The sequence below is a fragment of the Kogia breviceps genome, chromosome 10 (genome assembly GCF_026419965.1).
Source record: "Kogia breviceps isolate mKogBre1 chromosome 10, mKogBre1 haplotype 1, whole genome shotgun sequence".
Classification (NCBI taxonomy): domain Eukaryota; kingdom Metazoa; phylum Chordata; class Mammalia; order Artiodactyla; family Physeteridae; genus Kogia; species Kogia breviceps.
The window spans coordinates 86,980,195-87,005,944 of NC_081319.1; the positions used below are offsets into that span (position 1 = coordinate 86,980,195).

Sequence of the window (25,750 nt, forward strand, 5' to 3'; positions counted from 1 at the left end):
AATTTTTGTGGACAATAGTTTGTGCCAAGGTTTGTCTGGGTGTGGTGTCAATTTTAGTGTCCTTTCCTCAGATAAGTGTCACTCTTCCCTAGTTAATGAAACTCCTTGGGAAGGGATTTATGACAAATGAGTTCCTTTTGGAGGATCTTTCTTTAGGCAGATAATGGGAGTTCAGAGAAATCTTCCCTCTGCATTTGCTGTTTTTCTGCTACAGCTCAAAATAATCAACATACCTATAAGGGAGGGAAAATAACTTTCCTTCTACCCTTCTAAGTTCTGGGCTGAGAACCACTGTATAAAAGGTAGATTAACAAGAGAAAAGCAAACAGAAGCTTAATAACACGTATACCTCACATAGGCTTGAGAAATACCTAGAAAAACTGAGTAAACTCCCAAAATTGGCCCAAGCCACCACCTTAAATACCATCTTCAGGTAAGAAGTGGGTAGGAGCCAGTTATGAGAGGTTACCAGGAAAAGGAACAACGAGGGTAAGGTTGTTATACAGAATTAAGTCTAGTGCCTCCTCATTGATGAGATACTCTGGTGATTTAGTCATCCTTCTCTTCCCGGTACAGAGAAAAAGACACAAATTAAAATTCCCTTTATAAATGTAAATGACCCTGACAAAAGAGTAAATTGTACTCTGTTTTTAGAAATGTTTTTGTGTATGGTGTTTTTAAAAAAATAATCAGCTCAAAAATAGTCCTTCTGCCAAAGAAGCATATGGGAGTGGGGGAATGGGGAGTCATATTCTGGTACCCTTAGCAACTAACAGTCACTTCCTCCTGAATGAGAAAGTACAGTATTTGCCATAAATACTGTATAAGCCTCCACTAAAATTCTCAGCCGAAGAAATAAACAGCCTCAGATGCAAAGAGCAAAGGGAGCAAAACAATCCAGAGTTTAAAAGCGAACCTCTTTACTAGCTTCGCTCTCCCACATAGTCATTGGATCACTGCCGAGAGGGGCGGAGCCAAAGGGGCGCTGTCAGTGACTCTTTTCCCGCCTGCGCTTTCAGTTCTCAACGAGGTCCGACTATAGCTTATAATTGCTCTTGACCAAGTAGTAGCCTATTGCATTCTGTACGTTTGCGATAATTTAGGTAATCATGTCTGGACGCGGCAAAGGCGGCAAGGGTCTGGGTAAGGGAGGTGCTAAGCGCCACCGCAAGGTTCTGCGCGACAACATCCAGGGCATCACCAAGCCAGCTATCCGCCGCCTGGCCCGGCGTGGCGGGGTGAAGCGCATTTCCGGCCTCATCTACGAAGAGACCCGCGGGGTGCTGAAAGTGTTTCTGGAGAACGTGATCCGGGATGCCGTCACCTACACAGAGCACGCCAAGCGCAAGACTGTCACCGCCATGGACGTGGTCTACGCGCTCAAGCGCCAGGGACGCACTCTCTACGGCTTCGGCGGCTGAAGTCTCGTTCTATATATTTTTTAAAGGCCCTTTTTAGGGCCGCCCACCTCCGCTCAGGAAGAGCTGTACGCGACTTCCGTGTTCAAAAAGCATCTGTTGGAAAAAAAAGTGGTTCTGTTTTAAGGGTAAATTAGCCTTAACTACAGGCCAAACGGTTCGCTTTCACTGCCGGTCTCCATCAGCCAATCTTCGGGCACCTGCTAAGAGTAGCGGTACCCTCGCCTAATCAGGCTGCAAGGGCTCGCTTGTGGGTGGGGCTAACGCTGGACTAAGGAAAGCTAATGAGAGAGGGGTCTGGAAGTCCCGGTAACCTCGATGAAGGACTTACGGCCCGGCGTCCCCAGCTTTTTCTAGCAGGAGGGATCCTGCCTACCCCACATCGTCTGTAAAAGGAGCATCAATTGCCAGCCGGAGTTTCGTCGAGGAGGAAGTTTCTTTCCTGGGAAGCGGGCATGCTTCGCTCACAAGAAGTCAGAAGCCAGATCAATTAAAATACATTGCCAGCAGGACGCCAGCTGTTAGTTCCTAGTGTATTTGCCTTTAGCAACGTCAGGAAAGATCTGCCTTCTATGATCTCTCCCTTCCCAGCACCTCCCCCTCCTCCGCTGGGTCGCGCCCCAGACCTTGGCCTCAGGTACCTCTAGAGTTTGAGCCAGGCATCATGCTGAGTGTCGTCACCCCCCGTAAAGCCAGTGATCTCGGGTTTAAAAATGCCTCGGCATTGCTGATTCTCATCCTCAGGCTGGGGGCCCTCCCTAATCCTCTAGCTAAGCAGAGTTTGTAAATTCCCATTTACTAGACTAAGGGAGTCTGTGCTGAACCCCTAGGCCTCTGTCAGGGCCTTTGAGGTTGTAAAGGAGAAGCTCCCTCTTTTGCAGTTAAGTGGCTCTTAGGTGGCTCTCTTACACCTTCACCTTCCTTCCAGCTCATCTCTTTCCTCTGTCTGCAGTAAACTGTATTTTTTTAAATGAAACTTTCAAACATGACAATATGGTTATTATAAAAGGTTTTTTAAAGTATGTCCTCAAATTGATAAACCAGCTAAATGAATGATCAGCACCTTTGATTTAATGTTTGAAAAGGGTGTGTACTAATGGCTGTTCTAGAAAACAGTTGGCTGCCTGGTTACTCTGCTAATGTCTCTCTCTTGACACCTACTGACTAGGTGGTTGGGAAAGTGAGATTCTAAAGTTCAGGTGAGAGGTCTGGACTAGATAAAAATTTGGGGACTCATCAACATACAAACGGTGAGACTGGATGAGATCACTAAGAACTTAAACATGGTTTAATGCAGCACATTGTTTATAATAATAAATGAGTGGAAACAATGTAAATTGTCATGAGAAGGGACCAGATAAAGAAAATATTATCTATATCCATAAAATGGTGTTTTGGTTCAGGCTGGTATAATAAAAACACCATTGACTGTGCTTTAACAACAAACATTTCTCACAGTTCTGGAGACTGAAGTCTAAGATCAAGGCACTGGACAGATTCAGACAGATCTGGTGTCTGATGACCCATTTCCTGCTTCATAGACTGCTGTCTTCCCTTGTGTCCTTTCATGGCAGAGTTGCATGAATGCATGCATGAATTTTCTACACAAGTGCTCAGGCCCTCTCCCACCCCCCTAGCCCACCAGAGGGCTGCCATAATTGATCCCCCATCTACAATTCCTTGACTTGGCACCGCCTGAATCAGTCAGCATGCCAGGTTTTCTCTGGCTCTTAGAAATGATGCTGGAGTGGCAAATCAGGCAGCATTATCTTTGTCCTGAACAAGGACTTCATGACTGTTAGGCCTGAGGAAGGCTCACAGATTTTTTACTCAGGTAGTGGCTGTGACTAAAATGAGTGTGATACTTTCTACACGGCTTATGAACTAAAAAAGACAGGCCAACCATAACAGAAGCTGGTCTATGGAGCAACCACACCTCCCTCCAGTGTAGGAAAACTATCCACACGCTTCATTACATACTCTCTGAATGGAAGACAGGAAATTCTAATTTGCTTACTGGTGTACCCCAATGCCTACAACAGTATCTGGCACATTACATGAAATCAATACATATCTCCTGACGGACACCAGGACACCAGCTAAGGAAAACATAAAGTGACCACTCTCCCAACCAGGCCCATTTTTGCTCCTCTAGTCATCTAGAATGCAGCCTTGAACTCTCCCCATTGTCAGTTTAAATTAAGCCAGGATCCGTACTTTTATCATTCCCCCCAAAATCTTGGAGGACAGTTATCAGATGGAAAATGGGACCAAAAAAACTAGGAGAAATACTCACCGAAACTGACACACTGAGGCTGAAATCAGCCTTCTATAAAAATGATACAAAAAGGAACCCAATGACAGAGGCATTTGTGAGTATCTTTTTAGATGAGGATAAGCTGTTTCCCTTTTAGCCAACTTTAAGTGAATTCACATCCCTTCTCCAGCTGAGTCCTAAAGTCTGGTATGCTACTGGAACATATGCTACTGGACTAGGGACATTCTTGCTTAAAAACCTCCTGTGGCTATAATGACAGACTAGACCAAGCAGTCCATACTTTCAACTTTAGCAAGAGAAGCTCTTCACAGACCAACAGTGCCTACCCTACAAACAATCTCCTGCTACCCTGCCTGGTGATTATATATGTGTGTGTTTGTGTGTGTGTGTGTATATATATATATATATATACACACATACATACATATATATACATATATGTAAAACAGCTTTATTAAGATATAACTTACATACCATAAAATTCACCCACTTTAAGTGTACAACTCAATGAATTTTAGAATATTTACTTAGTTGTACAACCATCACTACAATCTATTTAATTTTAGAACATTTCCATCACCCTAATTTCCATTCCTCTGTGAAGTAAGGAAGAAAGTACGGCTAATTGCTGAGGGCTGTGTTGACACCGAAAGAGAAGAAAGCGCGTTTTCTTCATAAACGAGATTTTAATTTCGCCTGAAATCAATGCCCTGGGTTTGCTGGCAGTCTGAATTCGGTTTCCCCTTCTGCCTAACATTTCAGAGATTATTTTTTTAATCGAGACAAATCATCCTATTAGCGGCGGTAATTTCAGTACTGTTCTCAGGACATGACTGAGAGCCATTCAGATGTCTCGTCGGAGTCTATTTCATAACCCGTAAAAACACAAATTAAAAAAATTCTCTAAACAAGGGCTTTGGCGTTTCTCGCCCGACTTCCCATCCCCCAAATTTGGGTCGCCGCGGGGAACCACATGAGATCATCAGTTCTGATTGGTTGAAATCCATGGATGGGGCTTGCTGATTGGGCAGTGCTTCTCTTTGTTCCTGCTAACCGATTCAAGTTTCTCGCCGTACTTGGTTCTTTTCCACTTTTCTTTAATAAGTTGGAGTATCATCTTTCCCCCCTGTGTCCAGTGAATGGAGGCAAGAGTGGGAGTTACATGGATATATACAGATATTAATTCCCGCAATGTTTTCTGACTCAGGGATGCCTCAGTTGTTTTCATTTTAACCACACCATTGGGCTGCAGACTCCTGTGCCTTGGCTAATGGTTACAGCTTTCTTTTATGAGTAGTTGGGTGGCCCTGAAAAGGGCCTTTGGTTGAGAAATGCTAACTCCTGATGGCGAAATCGGAAAGCTTAACCGCCGAAGCCGTAGAGAGTGCGTCCCTGGCGCTTAAGCGCATAGACTACGTCCATGGCGGTTACAGTCTTGCGCTTGGCGTGCTCGGTGTAGGTGACGGCGTCCCGGATCACGTTCTCCAGGAACACTTTCAGCACCCCGCGGGTCTCTTCGTAGATGAGGCCGGAGATGCGCTTCACACCGCCACGCCGGGCCAGGCGGCGGATGGCGGGCTTGGTGATGCCCTGGATGTTGTCGCGCAGAACCTTGCGGTGGCGCTTAGCGCCTCCCTTACCCAGACCCTTGCCGCCTTTGCCGCGTCCAGACATGGTTCTGATTGAAACAAACCAACAGCAACTGACAAAGAAGGGGAGAACGGATCCTTATATACCTACCACCTCTCCCCCGCCCAACCCCCTCCAAAGAGAGAATGAAAAGCGCGCAAAACGGAAGTGTGACGCCAACAGTCCCCTCCCTTAACCCCGCCTCCAAGCCCCGGGAACTCAAGCGGAAGGGCGGGGAGGGCGGGGCGGGTGGGGCAGGTGGGAAGAGGTCAGTTTGACCAATAGTCTGCTTCCTTGACTGGGCTACTGTTTTAACTACAGTACTTGGAGAAATTAGGCTTAGAGGAAACATGATTCCAAATATCCTAAGTAGAAGAAATACTTAAAAAGGTGAAAATTTATTATCAATAAATTTGATAATCGTAAAAATATCAAGATCAAAGTTAGAAACGTAAAAATGTTTATACTCATACTATTCCTGTTTGTTTCACAATACTCACAAGGCCATGTTTTAAAAATGCTCTGCAAATGCCAATCATTCCGCGTGCCTCTGAAACTGGCTCTTTACTAAGGTAAGAGAAAACGGTACTATTTACATAAACACAAAGGGCCAGTGTGTTCGCATACGCAGTGGATATTTAGACAAAAATTATCCATAATCTGACAAGTGTTGATGCATGTCTTTATACTCCCAAACAGATGCAGTTATACTGAACTTGAGTTAAGTTAGTTTCTTACAGCCCTTACTTGAAAACGTGGGTGGCTCTGAAAAGAGCCTTTGGTTGAAATTTCAGAGAAAAGCAGTAATTATGCCCGCTCCCCGCGGATCCGGCGGGCTAACTGGATGTCCTTGGGCATGATGGTAACACGTTTAGCATGGATGGCACACAGATTGGTGTCCTCGAAAAGACCCACCAGATAGGCTTCGCATGCCTCCTGCAGTGCCATCACCGCCGAACTCTGGAAGCGCAGGTCGGTCTTGAAGTCCTGGGCAATCTCACGCACAAGGCGCTGGAAAGGCAGTTTACGGATAAGAAGCTCTGTGGACTTTTGGTAGCGGCGGATCTCGCGCAAGGCCACGGTGCCAGGTCGGTAGCGGTGGGGTTTTTTCACGCCGCCGGTGGCCGGCGCACTCTTGCGAGCCGCTTTGGTGGCCAGCTGTTTGCGAGGCGCTTTGCCGCCAGTGGACTTACGAGCAGTTTGCTTAGTACGAGCCATAACAAGTGACAGGTAAACAGGCGTACCGAATATTAACGCAAAATACCGCCCAGCAGTTTGCTAGTATTTATAGTACCTAAGGTGAAGTGATTGGGCGAGAAAAATGTTTAAATATTACGTTACAGGTTCTGATTGGTCTACATTTAAACTTTCCAAAAACCGTGCAGTTTCGTTGGCCACTACGTTATATCTTTGGCTCTTTTCAAATTGTTTATTTGTTCTTTTCCGCACACGATTTTCATGAGAATGCAATGCCTTGAGCGTTACCTTTTCGAAAAAACAGACCTTAACTTCATTAGTACTGTAGTTCTGTATATTTATTTATGTTCTGGGGGGGAGGGGAGATTGAGGGAATATTGCCCTAATGTACTCTACATTCCCTGCTCGATAATCCGATAACGGATTATAAATTTCTAAAACCATTTCACAAAAGAAATCCCTCTGTAAAGCTTAAACTGAGAAACTAATTTGAAACCTACAAGATGTAAACTCAAGCATAGTAAAATCAAACTAGCGTTTCCAGAAATATTTCCTGTAACAAGGTACTTCTTTGTTAAGTGTTGTTTATGCTCTGACTTTACACTTGGAACTAACTGAAACTTAAGTTTTCTAAAGTTTAGAATACATTTAGCCGGGCACAACGCCGGACACACAATCACGCCACGCACGACGTCTCAGAGTTTACCTATGCGGAGCAGGCGACGGACTACGGCCTATGGATGTATTACGGACGAAAACAAGGACAGCTTAATATTGCCAACGACTATTCCTCTACGTCACGTAAAATAGTCGACTTTAAAAACATCTGATGAGGGTTTCCCTGGTGGTGCAGTGGTTGAGAGTCTGCCTGCCGATTCAGGGGACACGGGTTCGTGCCCCGGTCCGGGAGGATCCCACATGCCGCGGAGCGGCTGGGCCCGTGAGCCGTGGCCGCTGGGCCTGCGCGTCCGGAGCCTGTGCTTCGCAATAGGAGAGGCCACAACAGCGAAAGGCCCGCGTTCTGAAAAAAACAAAAAACACCGAATGAGAACCTTTTATACGAAGAAGCGGTAACCCAGATTCTACCTTCTGATTGGCTAAGTTTATTATACTGGGTAGCCATTAAGAAAGGAGATCTAGCATCCTTCATTTGCATGGAGGGTTTCTATTCCATTTGAAGCTGTTTAACCCATTAGACACGGGAGGTACAAATTATTATTTAAATAAGAACATTCTGCATGCATATTTTCTCTTTTAAAAGCTTTGTTTGATTAGAAGCCACGTTTATTACTCTAAGAAAAGTTTGTTTTTCCAGAAATTTTCACTTACGAAACCTTCACCTTGGAGATTCTATACCTGTTATAAATGACTATCCTTCAAACTAAGACGCATAGTTCCAACTGTTCTTTTTCAAGTTCTTAGAAATTACGTAATGCATTTTGTAAATACAGACTCTCAAGAAAACACGTAACAAAGGGTGGTAAAGAAGATGGACGAATCGTGCGTCTGGAACCCGTATATTATTGGCCACAAGCCGGAAACAAGCTCTTATGTGGTCTGAGGGCTACCAGGGAAGCTCGGGTTACTGAGGCCCGTGCGGACTTGTTTGAAAACTGCAGTCGCGCGCGCGGGAATGACTCGTCACTGCATTCTCCCTGCTGCTAGGCGATCCCAGGGCAGAATTGTGAGGGGATGTCATCCAGAACGGGGCTGTGAAAGGGGCATTTTATTGTCTCAGTAGTTAGCCTGATTCGCAGTCTGAAGTCGTTTTAGCATTGTTGATGCTTTTACAACCACAAACAAGTTAAAGCGAGACTTCCCTAAAATATTATCCCCGGGCTGTGCTTTCACACTAAAGCAACGTATCCCCCACCCTCGCCCCGACACCCACACCCACCGCCCTCCCGCGTGCAATGCCTGTCCGGGAACAGTTCAGTCCACCCAGTGCTTACTTGATGTTTCTCTTGTGCTAGGTTTTGAGCTTGGGATATGTTGTGAGGATGAAAAGGGGTCGAAAGTTCGTTAAGTGCATTAGACTGTAGAAGCAAGTTGCAATTACAGAAATTGTTTGCGTGCTGTTTTCCATCGGTGCAGCTTGAGTGTTAATTGCAGTATTAGCCAGTTCTTTTGCTTTCTACAATTCTTTTTTGCCCCAAATAGATGCACGCTGGTTCAGACCAAGGGCACCGGCGTCTTGGGTCTACCACACATCACTCAGCGCTGCCAGGAAAGGCAATGGCATCGATGAGAACTTGTCCCAGACCTGCAGACCAGGCCTACATCCCCTTGCTTTCTGCTCTCCCTCCCCAGTCACTTAAGACACAACGTTTTGCATTTATTGCAGATTAGAAACACATGTCCTTTTGGCATTGCTTCCTAGAGGCGAGGTTTCACGTGAAACTCCTTGGATTCTATGTGATTGCCTTTACAGCTCTTTCCCACCCCACCTCCCCCTAGGAAAAAAACCTGCTTTTTTAAAGGTAAGTAGCACCCTCTGATGGTAATGGGCGGCAGAGCCGTACCCTTCCCTGCCTAGTATTTGTTTCCATTAGGCGACCGGCGGGGGGGTGGATGGGGGGAGGAGGGGGGCAGGGTGCTGTCTGGGTGCCTCAGTGCAAGCGGCAGGGAAGAAGGCCTATAGGCCCCAGCGGCCGGCATTGGCCTTCGGAGACCCGGCGGGGCGTGCAGGGGGCGCTAGGGTGCCGGGGGCGGGTGCCAGCGCGCACCAATCACAGCGCAGCCTCGCCCTATAAATACCGCGCGCGTGGACCGCTCGGGTTTTACTCCCTTGTCAGGTCCTAGTTGATTACTTAGTTCTTCTTTACTTCCGTCATGTCCGAGACCGCACCACCGGTTGCAGCTGCTTCCACTCCCCCTGAGAAGCCTTCAGGTGGCAGGAAGGCGAAGAAGCCTGCGAAGGCTGCAGCAGCCGCCAAGAAGAAACCCGCGGGTCCTTCAGTCTCGGAGCTGATTGTGCAGGCCGTTTCTTCTTCTAAGGAGCGCAGTGGCGTGTCCTTGGCTGCGCTCAAGAAGGCGCTGGCGGCCGCCGGCTACGACGTGGAAAAGAACAACAGCCGCATCAAGCTGGGCCTTAGGAGCCTGGTGAGCAAAGGCACTCTGGTGCAGACCAAGGGCACCGGCGCCTCGGGCTCTTTCAGGCTCAACAAGAAAGTAGCCTCGGTGGATAGCAAACCCACCGCCACAAAGGTGGCAGCGAAAGCGAAGGTAACAAGTTCTAAGAAGCCCAAGAAGGCTACTGGGGCGGCTGCTGGTAAAAAAGGTGTCAAGACTCCGAAGAAGGCTAAAAAGCCTGCGGCGACAAAGAAATCCTCCAAGAGTCCCAAGAAGTCCAGGGTTGTGAAGCCTAAGAAAATAGGCAAGAGTCCTGCTAAAGCCAAAGCTGTGAAACCCAAAGCGGCCAAAGCAAAGGTGACCAAACCAAAGACTGCTGCCAAGCCCAAGAAGGCAGCACCGAAGAAAAAGTAAAAGTTCCGGTTGGAAGCCGCTTCCAATAACCCAACGGCTCTTTTAAGAGCCACCTACTTATTTCAAGGAAAGAGCTTTAAGTACACAGCTTTCCTGTCTTACAAGTTTCATAAATTTCAGCCCTATGCAAATACAGTGTGTTGAAGCCAATCGTTGCTCCACGTCAGAATTCTTCTGAGATTAAGTTAAATTCTCGTTGTGGGATTTGTAAATTGATTCCTGAGGATGCTGGTGGGGGTTTTTTTGGTTTGTTTTTTTTTTTTGGTCTCCCAAGTGATTTAAACTTCAACGCTCAGAAGCTATTTCCCTAGTCCCGTTTTAACCTGAAGCTTACATCTCTACCTGTACGTTAGAAGTACCTGGGGGAGATTTTTGAACCGATCCTGAAGTCCCACACCCCAAACATTTGTCCTCAGTGGTAACTACCTGTAGCTGCGATTGAACCCCCCGTGGCTGAGGCTGGGTCCGTCTACTATGTGCTCGTTTGTCTACTCAACATTTCCTTAGCGTTCTCTGAGAGACCAAAGTGGGCACATTATGTTCTTGGGCAATATTGCTAAATCGGCCTTTTCCAAAATTGGGTGGCCCTGAAAAATGCTTTTGAGGAGATGTGGCTCAAGAGCTGTCTGACCTTGGGAATGACGGTGATCCTCTGGTTTACATGGTACTCAGACTGGTGTCCTTCAGCTTACCAGGTAGGCCTCACATGCCTCCTGCAGCGACAACACAGTCGAGCTCTGACCTTGCAGTTCATTCACGCTCGGCGACTTACCCTGGGTCCATTTGCAGGTTGTCAGCTAGTCCTGGTTTCTCTTTATAGAAAAAGAACTGCCCTGATTGGATAATATTTGAAACTCCCACTCTGTGCCTAACTAGATCATATTTCTCCGCCTGCAGGGTTTTCAACCCTGGTGCCCTACGCCACGTTAAATACTCGGGGACACTTTCACAGAATTGCCCCTTTAAGCTTTTGAAATTTTAATTCTGGGATTCATTTTAATAACATCTTTTTTCACGTCCGAGAAAAAAAAAAAGTACCATATGTTGAACCAGGTTTACTCACTTTTACTTAACGAAGCTCAATTAGTTGTAAAACTTTTACATATGTGCATACAAATTTTTTTTTTTTTTTTTTCAGTACGTGGGCCTCTCACTGCTGTGGTCTCTCCCATTGCGGGGCACAGGCTCCGGACGCGCAGGCCCAGTGGCCACGGCCCACAGGCCCAGCCGCTACGCAGCACGTGGGATCCTCCCGGACCGGGGCACGAACTCGTGTCCCCTGTATCGGCAGGCGGACTCTCAACCACTGCGCCACCAGGGAAGCCCTAAGTTCTTTAATAGTCAATTGTTTTATGTTTTGTCTTTTTTTCCCCATTGTTTTGCATGGCTCCTTGCATTCCTTTTATGTCTGCCTTACTGTCACTTCACATACCTACTCCCCTTCCCCAAACAGGTATGTAGCTATTCATGTTTTCCTTTGAATTCAGTCTTTTACATTCACTTATCCATAAACATGCATGATTGTTTTCTTTTTCTGGTAGGGTTTTATTATTATTTACAAAATGGCGATATGTATGCTTCTGCTTTTCTCTTAACCTTAAAGGAAATCCTTTCAAGTCAAATCTTTTTTGTTTTAATGTCCTGCATGTGGAGTAGAATAATTTATTCATCCATTTCATATTGATAAGTATTGACGTCTCTGTTTACAACTGCTGAGCATGGTGCAATAAGCAATAGAATTACAAAGCTGAAATTGCTAGATTAGTTAGAGTGTAATTTAAATTTCAGTTGGCCCTGACATAGCCTGAAAATGGCTCCCCCTCCTGCATTCCAGCCACCAGGGTGTGATCTCATTAATTTCTGCCAGTCTAAAGGGGGTAAAATTATTTCACATTGTCGCTTTGATTTGCATTACCATGACCACCAGTGCATCCTTTCTTTAGGTTTATTGGCCTTTTGAATAAGCTTTTCAGAGAATTTCCATTTTTATCTCTGCTAATTTTTCATTGGGCAGTTTGTCTTTTTCCTGCCCAATTGTGTTTTTTATATGATAGAAAAATGAACCTTATGCTTATCACCTGTGTTGCAGATAGTTTTCTACTCTTGGCTTTTATCTCTATATTTCCTTTGTTTATGATATATTTTCCATTTATATGTATTATATAAAATTTATTAGATATGTATAAAATTTGAATATTAGACATTTTAATCACAAATGTATCTTTTATAGCTTCTAGATTTCCACTCTTGGTTTAGAAACTGAATCCCACCCCTCTATTATTTATTCACCTCCTAGCTTTACTTGTAAAAATTTTTGCTTCTTAAAAAATGTTTAGTTTCTAATCCATCTAGAATTTGTTTTATGTAGTTTAAGATAGAATCCAAGTTTACATCCTTCCAGATGGATGGCCAGTTGTTTTAACACCATTTGTTAAATAATCCATTCACTTCTCACACTGAACTGAAATAGATCATTTTTATTATTAAATTCTTATATAATGAGATCTATTTCTGTATTCTCATTCTTTTCTACTGTTCTCTCTGTATGAGTCATGTGTCCTTCTCAATTCCATTCCTAATTAATTTCCTTGTTTCTACTGTGAATGGAATACTCATTTCCTATTTTTAGGTCTTACTGCTAGGAAGGAAGAAATGTATTGATATGTTGTATCCAGCAAACTTACTGATTTCTATAATTCTACTTCCTTTAACTCCTTAAACTAAGAGCCCCTTGAGTTTTTCCTAGTCATTAGCAAAATAATTTTAACTTTTTTGTTTTCCTTAAATGTGAATACCAAGCATTTAATTTTCTTTTTGTATAGCATTTGCTAAGAATTTCCAAAATAAAGTTGAATAATATTTTTAGGAGGCATCCCTTTTTAGTTATTGGGTTTTTTTTGTTTGTGTTGTTTGTTTGTTTGTTTGTTTGCGGTACGCAGGCCTCTCACTGTTGTGGCCTCTCCCGTTGAGGAGCGCAGGCTCTGGACGCGCAGGCTCAGCGGCCATGGCTCACGGGCCCAGCCGCTCTTCTGCACGTGGGATCTTCCCAGACCGGGGCACGTACCCGTGTCCCCTGCATCGGCAGGCGGACTCTCAACCACTGCACCACCAGGAGAGCCCTAGTTATTGGTTTTAATTAGCATGGTATTAAGTGTTGTCCTTTAGAATAATATCTGTTATTAACTTTTTGTATGTCCATTATATTTAAATGGTTACCTTCAATTCCTATTTTACTTTAAAAAAATATTTAAATGGCTGCTGTACTTCATGTATTGATATAATCATATGGTTTTTCTCTTTTAATTTGTTCAGTGCTTTCTTAGATGTTAAGCCCTCAAACTCAATGTGGCTGAAAGAATGAGATGAGTTTCCTAAGATGGTCATCTATAAGAGAGAAGCAAGTGTGCTGTGGTGGAGTTGGGGGAGGGTGAATCAGAAATTCTGTTATGAAATTTGCAGAGTCCAAGAGATTACCAAGTGGATAAGGGAGTAATCAACTGGGTTCAACTGTTGATGATAGACTGAAGTGATTAGAAGCCTGAGAATAGTTCCTTGGTTTAGCAGTATGGAGGTCAGTAGTTTTGACAAGAGTAGTTTTGGGGAGGATGGAGTTGAATTAAGATGGAGTCATTGGTCTATGGATGGCATTTAAAGTCATGAGACTTGGTGAGACTGAGGTAGAGAAGAATATAAAGAAAGGGGAAAGGACAGAGGAGACCTGGCCCTGATCATTTATCATAAATCTGAATCATTATTCTACCTCTTTGTGCTTCCATTTGCTTATGTAAAAGCAAAACGGTTAGTATTTTTCATGGCCTGTTAGGAATAGAATAGACTAGAACATATTAGCGTGTGCACATTGTAAGGATAAATACGGCTTCCTGGAATTTAGGCTTCAGACACTTATGTTGTTAGGCATATGTGTGTATGTTCTGGGTCATAAAGAAGAAAGCATGTCTTATTGGGGTTACAGTCAAAGAAGTCTGAAACCCAGTGGTTAACATGCTCCTTATGGTCTTTTACAATTCCAGGAGTCTATTGTTTTGATGTTCTGACCACAGAATTATATCAGCTCTAACATCCATGTAAGAGGAGACAGACTTGAAATCAATCTCATTGATTGTCTGAGAGATCTTCTGAGACAAGTAGGTAAGAGTGGTGACACAGAAATTAAATTCTTTACTAATAATTGGTTTGATTATCCCTGCCTGTGGGGTTTTTTGAAAGAAAAGAAAAAAGAGAGGGACAGAGAAGAGAAGGTTATATGACTGCCAGAACAATTGAAGACCAGTGGGGCCTCCTTAAGAAGATATAAACCATAAATAAGGGGTTTTTCTGTGTAAGAAGTACAATAATAACACATAAAAGAAAAGAAAAAAACAAAGATGAGGGGAGAACTCTCTCATCTTGATGCTACAAGTTTTATTGTATCCTATGTGGCCAAAGTAAAAACGGGGAATATTGGGGGAGGAGAAGGGAATTTGTTTTTTTTTTTTATACCATAACATATTTTTCAGCTCTTCAACAATGTGCTCATGTAGAAAAATATAATTATTCTGTATATAAAAATAGAACTGGATTAAAAAAGAAGTACTAACTCCTAAATAGTAAAATGGCGGCCTTGCAAATACCCACAGTATTCCATTGTGCGATGCTACATAGTTTATTTCACCAGTCACCTATTGCTGGATTCTTAAAAATTTAGTTAACAACAATTACATAATCATTTTCAAGTGTGTCTCAAAAGTAGGTCTCCAGAAGTGGGATTTCTGTTTCAAAGGGTGAAAAGTAACATTGCAAATAACAGGGCATAGTAAAAGTATAACGATGGAAGCTTAAAAACAAATACAAATACCTGAAGACAAAAATATTACTAGATTTCAACTATCATGGGTCACATCTTTTTTAATTTTATTTTTTAATAAATAATTTGATTCAAAAATCAAAACCGTATGAAAAGATATGCACCTAGAAGTCAAGTTCCACACCACTGTCCCTGACGACACAGTTCCCCTTCCACTATTTCTTTATGTAAATAGAAATGAAAAATATATATACTCTTCCTTCTCACCCTTTCATAGGATAATATATACATGTTCTCTACCATTGTTCACTTAGCAGTATGTCCTGGAGCTGTGTCTACAACAGGAAACAGAAGTCTTCCTTTTTCTTTCCATGGGTACATGATATTCATTGTGTAAAGGAACAACGGTTTATTCTGGTTTCAGAAGCTCTATATATATTAGCGAGATTAGCCCTTTATAATAAGAGTTGCAAAATATTTTTTTCAGATAGTCATTTGTCATTTAACTTTGATTATGATAAAATTTGTTATGCAGCCTTTTTATTTTTACATAATTGAATTTACCAATATTTTCTTTCATGGATTTGGATTTTGAGTATTATTTAGAAAGGTCTTTCCCACTTCAAGAATCAAAGGAAAAAAAAAAAGAATCAAAGGAATTTGCCTATATTTTCTTTAAGTACTTCTGGCTTTTTGTTTTGTTTCACTTTTATGTTTCAATCTTTGATCTACTTGAAGTTCCTTCTGGTGTTTTACAAATGGCTATCTAGTTGTCTCAGCACTATTTAAAAAGTCCATCTTTACTCCTAGTGATTAGAAATGCTTTCTTTATTGGATACAAAATTCCTGTATTGTCTATTTCTAGACTTTCTATTCTGTTGTGTCAGTCTTTCTGTTAAGCACTAATACCACATTGTTTTAATTGAGGATTGATGATCCTTTATAAAATATGAATAAGATCATCCACTCTTCCTGTTCTTATTTTTCAATTATAGAGCAATTGTAGGACAATTCCAGCTTTTCAAATAACTGTGGAATTCTTAGAGCTAGAAAAGCCTTGGAAGTCATTTAGTTTTTGTTTCTGCCAGGGAAAATTCTGTAGGAACTAACATGCTCTCTGAACTCCACCCCACAGCATCTCCTTACCAGCTATTAAAGGCCAATAATATCTTAAGGGTAGTATGCTTTTATGTTGAATCTATACTGAGCCATGGTCAATGCAAAACTGTGAGAAAAAAGGGGAGTACGTTTTATAATTTGTGGGTTCTCTCTTTGAACTAATTTATCACTTCTTCCTTGAAACTCTCTGGAGGGTCACGATGCTTCCCTTTCCACATGGGAACTCCTAACTACAAAGGGAGATGTAAGGAAGTAGGTGAAATATTCTCATTCCAGTGCCTAGGAAGATGATGTAGCTTTGGTAAACAGCCACTCTCTGCCACACTTCTGCATGTTTCTGTTTTTAAAAGGCTCATTCACTTATTAGTTGACTCTTCAGAGAGAGGGCAAGGTCCAAGTGTGAAAGCCTAGACAATGTGTAGGTTGAATTATGTCCCACCCACTCCCCCTTCCCCCAAAAGTTATGTTTAAATCATAACCCCCATTGCTTCAGAATGTAACCTTATTTGGAAATAGGGTGGTTGCAAATGTAATTCAGTTAAAATGAGGCCACGGTTGAATAGAAAGGGCCCCTCTGATTGGCAATTCCTAGTAGACCAGCTCCGGCCTGCCACTCTCCTGCCAATGTGGAAGGGAGGCCGCAGCCCAAGGGCAGCCCCTGGGGGTCCTGCCGCCTGCCCTGCTATAGCTGGGGGGAAACACTTGGCCCGAGTGGGGGTGGGACCTTGAACGCCCCCAGGACCCGCATCAGGAAAGAAGTGAGAGTGCCCCGTGGAGGGGGGGAGGTGCTGAAGTTATCTTGTGGTTCGTCTTGGGTGTGGTGGGCCTGGGTAAGGCCAAAGAAGTGACACCCCGGCGACACCCCCCGGGGAGAAGACCCTTCAGCGTCACCTACAGAACCACAGGATGTCAGTCCTCTGCCTGAGCTCCCCTCCCTCACGTCCACACCCCTTTTTAATTTGTCTGGAGCAGGCCAGTCTTCAGTAAGTTATTTAAATGCTCTCTACATACCGGAATTTGCTTCAAGGGTTGAGAACCTCTGATCTGGGCGGAGCCCCTCACAGTAGTGAATGTTGTTTTTTCGACGATCTCTAAAACTGAGTTAATATTTTTCTGGAGTAATGGTAGGCCCAGAGAAAGATTGAATTGCCCAGGATTCCACAAAGATTAAGTGATGGTGGCCCAAGAATTCCTCTTCAGCAGGTCAGAAGTATAAAAGTGCTTTGCAATCATTATATAAATTAACAAAAATCTTGTTTATTGTGTTGTATACCTAGTGCTTTGTGCCTGAGCACTTCTCACTACAAACTGGGAATATTGCCCCACTATTACACTTGAGGAAGCAGATGGAGGCACAGAGGGGTGGTGTCACTTGTCTACTTGTAAGTAAAATCAGAAATTGGACATAGATCTGGCTGGATCATAGAAAGGTGGAAATTTTGTTTGTTTGTTTGTTTGCTTTGTTGTTGGTGTTTTTTTGGAAATTTTTATTTTTAAACTTTACCTAATATCTTTAATGGATCGCAGGATGTCCAGAGAACTAAAAAACTCAGGAGTGGCATCAAGAATGAAAAAAGGAAAAAAACCAGTCTCATCCTCAGAGAACCTAGAGAAAAGAGACACAGGAAGACTGATGGCTGAGATACAAGATGTGGGAAGGAGAAGGAGCTCTGAAGACTGGAGGCCCTGCCCATGAATTGGAGTGATGAGTGGACACCCAGTTCCTGGAATATGACAGACTGGATCATTTTTACTTGTCCAGAGGCATCAGGATAAACTCAAGGAGATTAGCATAGTCTCTTGGCCACAAGCTAATTAATATGCTAATCAAGCACCTTCTTTCTTTCTTTCTTTCTTTTTTTTTTTTGCGGTACGAAGGCCTCTCACCGCTGTGGCCTCTCCTGCTGTGGAGCACAGGCTCCGGACGCGCAGGCCCAGCGGCCATGGCTCACGGGCCCAGCCGCTCCGCGGCATGTGGGATCCTCCCGGACCGGGGCACGAACCTGCGTCCCCTGCACCGGCAGGCAGATTCCCAACCACTGAGCCACCAAGGAAGCCCCAAGCACCTTCTTGAACAACAATCACTGTCTTCCTTATTCCTGGTGAAGAAGGGACTTTTTTGGGGTGAAGAGCCTATGTGCAGAGCTCCTGCATTTCCAGTCCCAGCTGCCTGATAACGCCGTTCTCTCCCTGCGAGTCCCAGAGAACCGGTGCACAGACTCCACTTCAGGCTGTTGGTGTGAGTGGGCTTGAGAGGCTAGGCTGAGAGAGGAGGATGTGAGGAACCGTTCTCACAGAATCCCAGGCACTGAGGCTGTTTGTGCGGATGATGAAAGTGGAATTATTGATGGTGCTGAGAGCTCTAATAGACCTTGTCTTTGGGGAGAAACTGGTGCTGAATCTACTGACTAGGCACTCAGAATGTCTCTGCATCTCTGTCCCTCCTTAATTTAGATTTTGAGACTGTATGCAGCAAATTTCTTATGATAGATTTCAAAAATTGCCGTAAATTTATCTCATCTTATTGCTCGTTACAATGTGACATTGTAGCTCCTCTCATCAAGAGGTGGAGTTTATATCCCTGTTCCTTGAATCTGGGCTTGGCCAAGTGATCTAAAAAATGTGACCTGAGCAGATGCTTGAAAAGAGCCTGGCACATTGCAGCTTGTCCCCGTCTTGTTTCTCCTGCAGCCCTGAAACACCCATGTTACGAAAGAGACTGAGCTCGTCTGCTGGAGAATGAAGCACCCAGTCAACAGCCTACCAACTGCCAGACTTGCAGGTGAGGCCATCCTATATTACCCAATGCCAGCTGACTCTCCAGCTGATAGAGACACAGGAGAAGAACCAGCAGAATTCAACCCTGGCTATAAGAGCCACCAGCTGACCTACAGAATTGTAAGTGAATAAATGGTAGTAGTTTTAAGCAAATAAGTTTTGGGGTGGTTCGATACTCATCAAATATTGGCACATGCTTAGTGAATGGCCATGAATTAGTCTTCTAGGACAGTGACAGCTTTGCCTGTCCTTCAGGAGAAGCAACCATGCTTCTGCAGCAAATCCCAGATGCATCCAGCTCCTTGTTCTCTCCCCTCCCCCCTCCTTTTCTTTTTTTTCATTTTTATATCCCTCCCTTTCCTACGTTAGGAAACAGAAGTGGGGATTAATGAAGTGGTCTAGGCTCCAGTGATGTTTTTACCTGCAAACTTTAGCATTCTCCATTCCCATCTCCTCGGAAAGATTCTCCCATCTGATTCCACATTATCAAAGCCCCTCCAGGTTCCCAGCTCCTGGAGGGGTTGGCTGATGACAGTGAGAGTTATGGAAACATAAGAGATGGGTAGGGGAAGTGGGGGAAAGGGAAAGAGGAAGATAAGAATATATCAATAGTATTTTAAATAAATGTTCATATACTGTGACTCGAAAACTTTCTTTCAAAAACCCACCCTGATTTCGGTATCAGGGTTATGGTGGCCTCATAGAATGAGTTTGGGAGTGTTCCTCCCTCTACAGGCCAATATCAGTGATGAACATAGATGCAAAAATCCTCACCAAAATACTAGCAAACAGAATCCAACAGCACATTAAAAGGATCATACACCATGATCAAGTGGGGTTTATTCCAAGAATGCAAGGATTCTTCAATATATGCAAATCAATCAACGTAATACACCATATCAACAAACTGAAGGAGAAAAACCATATGATCATCTCAATAGATGCAGAGAAAGCTTTTGACAAATTTCAACACCCATTTATGATAAAAACCCTGCAGAAAGTAGGCATAGAAGGAACTTTCCTCAACATAATAAAGGCCATATATGACAAACCCACAGCCAGCATCGTCCTCAATGGCGAAAAACTGAAACCATTTCCACTAAGATCAGGAACAAGACAAGGTTGCCCACTCTCACCACTCTTATTCAACATAGTTTTGGAAGTTCTAGCCACAGCAATCAGAGAAGAAAAAGAAATAAAAGGAATCCACATCAGACAAGAAGAAGTAAAGCTGTCACTGTTTGCAGATGACATGATACTATACATAGAGAATCCTAAGGATGCTACCAGAAAGCTACTAGAGCTAATCAATGAATTTGGTAAAGTAGCAGGATACAAAATTAATGCACAGAAATCTCTAGCATTCCTATACACTAATGATGAAATATCTGAAAGAGAAAATAAGGAAACACACCCATTTACCACTGCAACAAAAAGAATAAAACATCTAGGAATAAACCTACCTAAGGAGACAAAAGACCTGTATGCAGAAAATTATAAGACACTGATGAAAGAAATTAAAGATGATACAAATAGATGGAGAGATATACCATGTTCTTGGATTGGGAGAATCAACATTGTGAAAATGACTCTACTACCCAAAGCAATCTACAGATTCGATGCAATCCCTATCAAACTACCACTGGCATTTTTTACAGAACTAGAACAAAAACTTTCACAATTTGTATGGAAACACAAAAGACCCCGAATAGCCAAAGCAATCTTGAGAACGAAAAATGGAGCTGGAGGAATCAGGCTCCCTGACTTCAGACTATACTACAAAGCTACAGTAATCAAGACAGTATGGTACTGGCACAAAAACAGAAATATAGATCAATGGAACAGGATAGAAAGCCCAGAGATAAACCCATGCACATATGGTCACCTTATCTTCGATAAAGGAGGCAACAATATACAGTGCAGAAAAGACAGCATCTTCAATAAGTGGTGCTGGAAAAACTGGACAGATACATGTAAAAGTATGAAATTAGAACACTCCCTAACACCATACACAAAAATGAACTCAAAACGGGTTAAAGACCAAAATATAAGGCCAGACACTATCAAACTCTTAGAGGAAAACATAGGCAGAACACTCTATGACATAAATCACAGCAAGATCCTTTTTGACCCACCTCCTAGAGAAATGGAAATAAAAAAATAAATAAACAAATGGAACTAATGAAACTTAAAAGCTTTTGCACAGCAAAAGATACCATAAACAAGACCAAAAGACAACCTCAGAATGGGAGAAAATAGTTGCAAATGAAGCAACTGACAAAGGATTAATCTCCAAAATTTATAAGCAGCTCATGCAGCTCAATAACAAAAAACAAACAACCCAATCCAAAAATGGGCAGAAGACCTAAATAGACACTTCTCCAAAGAAGATATACAGATTGCCAACAAACACATGAAAGAATGCTCAACATCATTAATCATCAGAGAAATGCAAATCGAAACTACAGTGAGGTATCATCTCACACCAGTCAGAATGGCCATCATCAAAAAAATCTAGAAACAATAAATGCTGGAGAGGGTGTGGAGAAAAGGGAACACTCTTGCACTGCTGGTGGGAATGTAAATTGATACAGCCACTATGGAGAACAGTAAGGAGGTTCCTTAAGAAACTAAAAATAGAACTACCCTATGACCCAGCAATCCCACTACTGGGCATATACCCTGAGAAAACCATAATTCAAAAAGAGTCATGTACCAAAATGTTCATTGCAGCTCTATTTACAATAGCCAGGACATGGAAGCAACCTAAGTGTCCATCAACAGATGAATGGATAAAGAAGATGTGGCACATATATACAATGGAATATTACTCAGCCATAAAAAGAAATGAAACTGAGTAATTTGTAATGAGGTGGATGGACCTGGAGTCTGTCATACAGAGTGAAATAAGTCAGAAGGAGAAAAATAAATACCGTATGCTAACACATATATATGGAATCTAAGAAAAAAAAAGATGTCATGAAGAGACTAGGGGTAGGATGGGAATAAAACAGAGACCTACTAGAGCATGGACTTGAGGATATGGGGAGGGGGAAGGGTAAGCTGTGATGAAGTGAGAGAGTGGCATGGACATATATACACTACCAAACGTAGGATGGATAGCTAGTGGGAAGCAGCCGCATGGCACAGGGAGATTAGCTAGGTGGTTTGTGACCACCTAGAGTGGTGGGATAGGGAGAGTGGGAGGGAGGGTGACGCAAGAGGGAAGAGATATGGGAACATATACATATATATATATATATATGTATAACTGATTCACTTTGTTGTAAAGCAGAAACTAACACACCATTGTAAAGCAATTATACTCCAATAAAAATGTTAAAGAAAAATAAAAACCAAGACTTGAAAATCACACACACACACAAATAAAACCCACCCTGAGGTAAACAAGAGAAATGGAAACCTACTTACATACAATGATGTTCATTTGAACATAAGTTATAATTGCAAGAAACAACCTGAGCATATGTGCTATTATGAGATCGCTATAGTCATTTAAAACCACATATTAGCATGTTTAATGCCATGGGGGAATGCTCACACTGAGAAAAACATGCAAGATCAAATATATGTATGAGGAAGGTGATTTACCACCACAGTAGGAGTGTTCATTCCTTAGAACTGAGAGTATAATTTATTGTATTTTACAGTATTCCATAATAAATATCTGTTAATTTAATCATTTAATATCTATATATTTATATATAGAAAGAGGACAAGAGTGGGGGAGGTAGCAGTGGTTGCTGTCTCTGAAAAGTTGAGCTCAGATCTGGTTGTGGGTGAAGGTGGTAACTAAGATGTGACCCCAGAATGCAGGGTGCTGGATAGGGAAGGTGGAAAAGGCAATCACAGGTGCATTCCTGACCTGCTTCCCACTTTGAGTACTTGCTTTCATTTCCCTGGATGTCTTTTGAGGCACTGCGTAGATGGGGTCTCGGAATTGTTCGTCTGAAGCTCATTTGGTTGAAGATTTATCCATCCACATCATTCCCTCTTAGTTGAAGTTTTGCTCCTGGGATGTTAATTCCCTAACACTTCCTGTCTGCCAAGCTGGTGATCAAAATGAACTCATCCGGCTTCAGAAAAAGCTGGGAAAGACTACTCTGAACGTAGAATACATTATGCTCAAAGGCTCTTGGACCAGAATGACCTTGGCATTGTCTAGGACCGAAGAGAAGGCCACTGTATATGGAAAATGAGAAGTGGGAGGAACAGATTATTAATCCAGAAAGGCAAGGTTTGCGGGGCCAGAATTTGCCTTCTAGGCCGTTATGAGGAGTTTGGACTTTACCTGAGAACAGACTCTTGCCGTGTCAGTTGGACTGTTTATGTTCCTCTGTCTCCTTCAGTTGCTATCCTGTCTGTCATTCCTGCTGTTCCCTGCCTGTCTGTGTCTCTGGTCCTCTGCTGCAGCACCACATACACTACACATACCTGACCCTTCATGCAATTACAGGGGGAGGGGGTGTCAAAAAGGTATCAGGAAGGGGCAACAGAGGGCCCCTCTTCTTTTGTTTCCTGGCTAATTATGTACCAGATGCTGAGGGTTTTCCAGACTGGGCACGTGAGACATTGGTCTGGGTGGGTGTGGGAGCCACACTCCCTGTAGCTCTCTGATGAATCTTGCTCAGAATTCTAACAACGTAGAGCTAAGCTGCCCGAGTTCATGTACTGCCTCACCAAGGTGGAAGGTGGCTTTGGACTAAGTTCTGGCTAATGGGATGCAAGCAGAAGGTTGTAGGTAGGTAGTAAAAGATAGCTCTTGGATACGTGCCCTTTGCTCAACTTCTGTATCTCTTTCACCATCTTACCTCTTGGAATGAAGGTGTGATGCCTGGAGCTTTAGAAGCTGTCTTGGATCCTAGGGATGGTGGGAGGGTTGCTGGAAGGCTTGGCGATTTTGTGGAGTTGCCATACCAGCCCAGGACTTTCTGGATTTCCTGCACTTCCCCATCTGGACTGCCTTTACATGAGAGAGACATGAACTTGTTTAAGCCACTATCCTTTTGGGTTTTCTATTCTATAGAACTTAATTGAGTCTTCAGCAGTACAATGAGTTGCTATCCTTAAAAAAAAAAATGCAGCCATAAATCCATGTGCTCTTGATTTGTTTTACTTTTTTCCCCTTATTTAATTGCAATTCTATAACTTTCTGAATTTCATTGGTATGTATTAGTCTGTTTAGATTTTCTTACCCCTTCTTCAGTCAGTTAGGTCTTTTAGTTCCTTTTAAAAAAAGTCACCTAGTCAAGATTTTCAGTTTTATATGCACATAATTCTTCAAATTGTTCTCAAAATTATCTCCAGTATATGCTTTTTCATGTTTCCATTTTTTTCTGTATTCTCCTTTTTAAAAAATCTTTATTAGAGCAGCCAATGGTTTATCTAATATAGTAGAATTTTTAACCCATAAGGACAAGTAGGACTTATTTTTCTTTCTATAACTTGCCTGCACCACAATCAACTTGTAATTTTATCTTTATTATCCTATGGTTTCCAAAGATTTATTTTGTTAATTAAAAATTTTTTTCGTTAGTTGAATGTTTATCATCACTTTTTCTTGGTCAGCAATTTAAATGTTTAAGGACATAGAATTTTCTCTGAGCAAAGCACCCTAGGTTTAAGTGTTTAAGGACACAGAATTTTCTCTGAGCAAAGCACTCTAGGCCCTGCCACCATTTTAAGGAGGATACCCCTCACTGGGCAGGACTATACTTGGATAAGACAGGACTGCAGGGCACCTAGAGGTAGAGATGAACTTAGCAATATCCAGATGGTGCCTTCACTTATCCTGCACGAAGGTGGGGTCTCTCAGTTATCCAGTGGGTCTGAGGTTCCAGAGTGGGTACGTGTGTTTGGACTATGGGGACAGAGAACAAATAACATTGGGGTTGCTTGTATAGGGGAGGAAACAATCATTTTCCTCTACCCATCTTAGGTTCTCCAACCAGGGACCTGTAAATTAGACTAAGAAGAGAAAAACAAAAGTTTATTAACATGTCGTGAAATAATAATAAAACATATGTATGTGTATATATACACACACACACACACACACACACACATATATATGAATACACACACACACACATTGGCCTCTTCCCTTGGTTCCTAGTACAGAGCTCCTAAATCCCTTGGAACTTCCTAGGTGATAGGAATGTCTCTTGTTCTAATGAGGCAATTCTTGGTGGGCTCCTGGATAGATCAGGATGGGGGCTGATCACCAGAAGGACCAGGCCATGATTAGTTGCTTGGAACTTTCAGCCTCACTCCCTAGCCTTTGGGAACAGAGGAGGGGCTGGAAATTAAATTGATGGATGATCATGCCCACATGATGAAGCCGCCATAAAAATCCTCAAAGTACAGGGTTTGGAGAGCTTCAGAGTTGGTGAACACATCCACATGCTGGGAGGCTGATGTACTCCAACTCCATGGGGACAGAAGCTCCTGTTCTAGGGACCTTTCTGGACCTCATCCTATGTATCTTTTCATTTGGTTATTTATTTGTATCCTTTATCGTATCTTTTATTACATAATAGACCAGTAAACAAAGTGTTTCTCAGAGTTCTGTGAGGTATTCTAACAAATGATCAAACCCAAAGAAGGGATCATGGGAACCTCCAATTTATAGCCAGTCAGTCAGAAGCACAGGTGACAACCTGGGCTTGCAACAGGCTTCTGAGATGGGGGTAGGAGGGTGGTTATTGCTCAAGCAGATCTCACCAGGTCTGGTAGCCATCCACACTTACTACATCAGATTATTGATGGCTCAGATTATTAATGGCTTACTATGGCTCAGATTATGAATCATGTCAGTGGTTAGATGAGTCATTGCATTTTTTATTTTCCTGCTCTTTTCTGCAGTTGACAGAGACAATTGCAGCTTTTCCTCATCCCCCATCTATGAGTTTAGATGGCACCAAACAAACTGGGAGAAGTCAGACCTCCTGGTCTCTGAGTCACCCTCCTGGTCACTCAAGAACTCTTAGAAATCAAAACTCTGAACCCATTGAAGAGGGA

At 42.8% G+C, this 25,750-nt stretch overlaps 4 protein-coding genes across 4 annotated transcripts; 2 read left to right on the forward strand and 2 right to left on the reverse strand.

Moving 5' to 3' along the window:
- The first annotated feature begins 1,109 nt into the window (after positions 1 to 1,109).
- LOC131763404 (histone H4) lies at positions 1,110 to 1,421 on the forward strand. The gene has a single exon (XM_067043169.1). It carries the CDS (start codon positions 1,110 to 1,112, stop codon positions 1,419 to 1,421), a length of 312 nt encoding a protein of 103 aa, XP_066899270.1.
- A 3,568-nt stretch (positions 1,422 to 4,989) lies between these two features.
- Positions 4,990 to 6,311, reverse strand: H4C1 (H4 clustered histone 1). The gene is made up of 2 exons (XM_059075545.2): positions 6,241 to 6,311; positions 4,990 to 5,374 (listed from the first exon to the last, which is right to left on the reverse strand). The coding sequence occupies exon 2, from the start codon at positions 5,368 to 5,370 to the stop codon at positions 5,059 to 5,061; it is 312 nt and encodes a 103-aa protein (XP_058931528.1). The 5' UTR covers positions 5,371 to 5,374; positions 6,241 to 6,311; the 3' UTR covers positions 4,990 to 5,058.
- H3C1 (H3 clustered histone 1) lies at positions 6,133 to 6,543 on the reverse strand. The gene has a single exon (XM_067043171.1). It carries the CDS (start codon positions 6,541 to 6,543, stop codon positions 6,133 to 6,135), a length of 411 nt encoding a protein of 136 aa, XP_066899272.1.
- Positions 6,544 to 9,354: 2,811 nt separating this feature from the next.
- On the forward strand, positions 9,355 to 10,008 carry H1-1 (H1.1 linker histone, cluster member). The gene has a single exon (XM_059075497.2). It carries the CDS (start codon positions 9,355 to 9,357, stop codon positions 10,006 to 10,008), a length of 654 nt encoding a protein of 217 aa, XP_058931480.1.
- Positions 10,009 to 25,750: the final 15,742 nt, after the last annotated feature.

What these genes read in the sequence shown, in the direction of transcription:
- LOC131763404 (XM_067043169.1), top strand. Translation starts at nt 1,110, where the DNA reads ATGTCTGGACGCGGCAAAGGCGGCAAGGGTCTGGGTAAGGGAGGTGCT.
- H4C1 (XM_059075545.2), bottom strand. Translation starts at nt 5,370, where the DNA reads ATGTCTGGACGCGGCAAAGGCGGCAAGGGTCTGGGTAAGGGAGGCGCT.
- H3C1 (XM_067043171.1), bottom strand. Translation starts at nt 6,543, where the DNA reads ATGGCTCGTACTAAGCAAACTGCTCGTAAGTCCACTGGCGGCAAAGCG.
- H1-1 (XM_059075497.2), top strand. Translation starts at nt 9,355, where the DNA reads ATGTCCGAGACCGCACCACCGGTTGCAGCTGCTTCCACTCCCCCTGAG.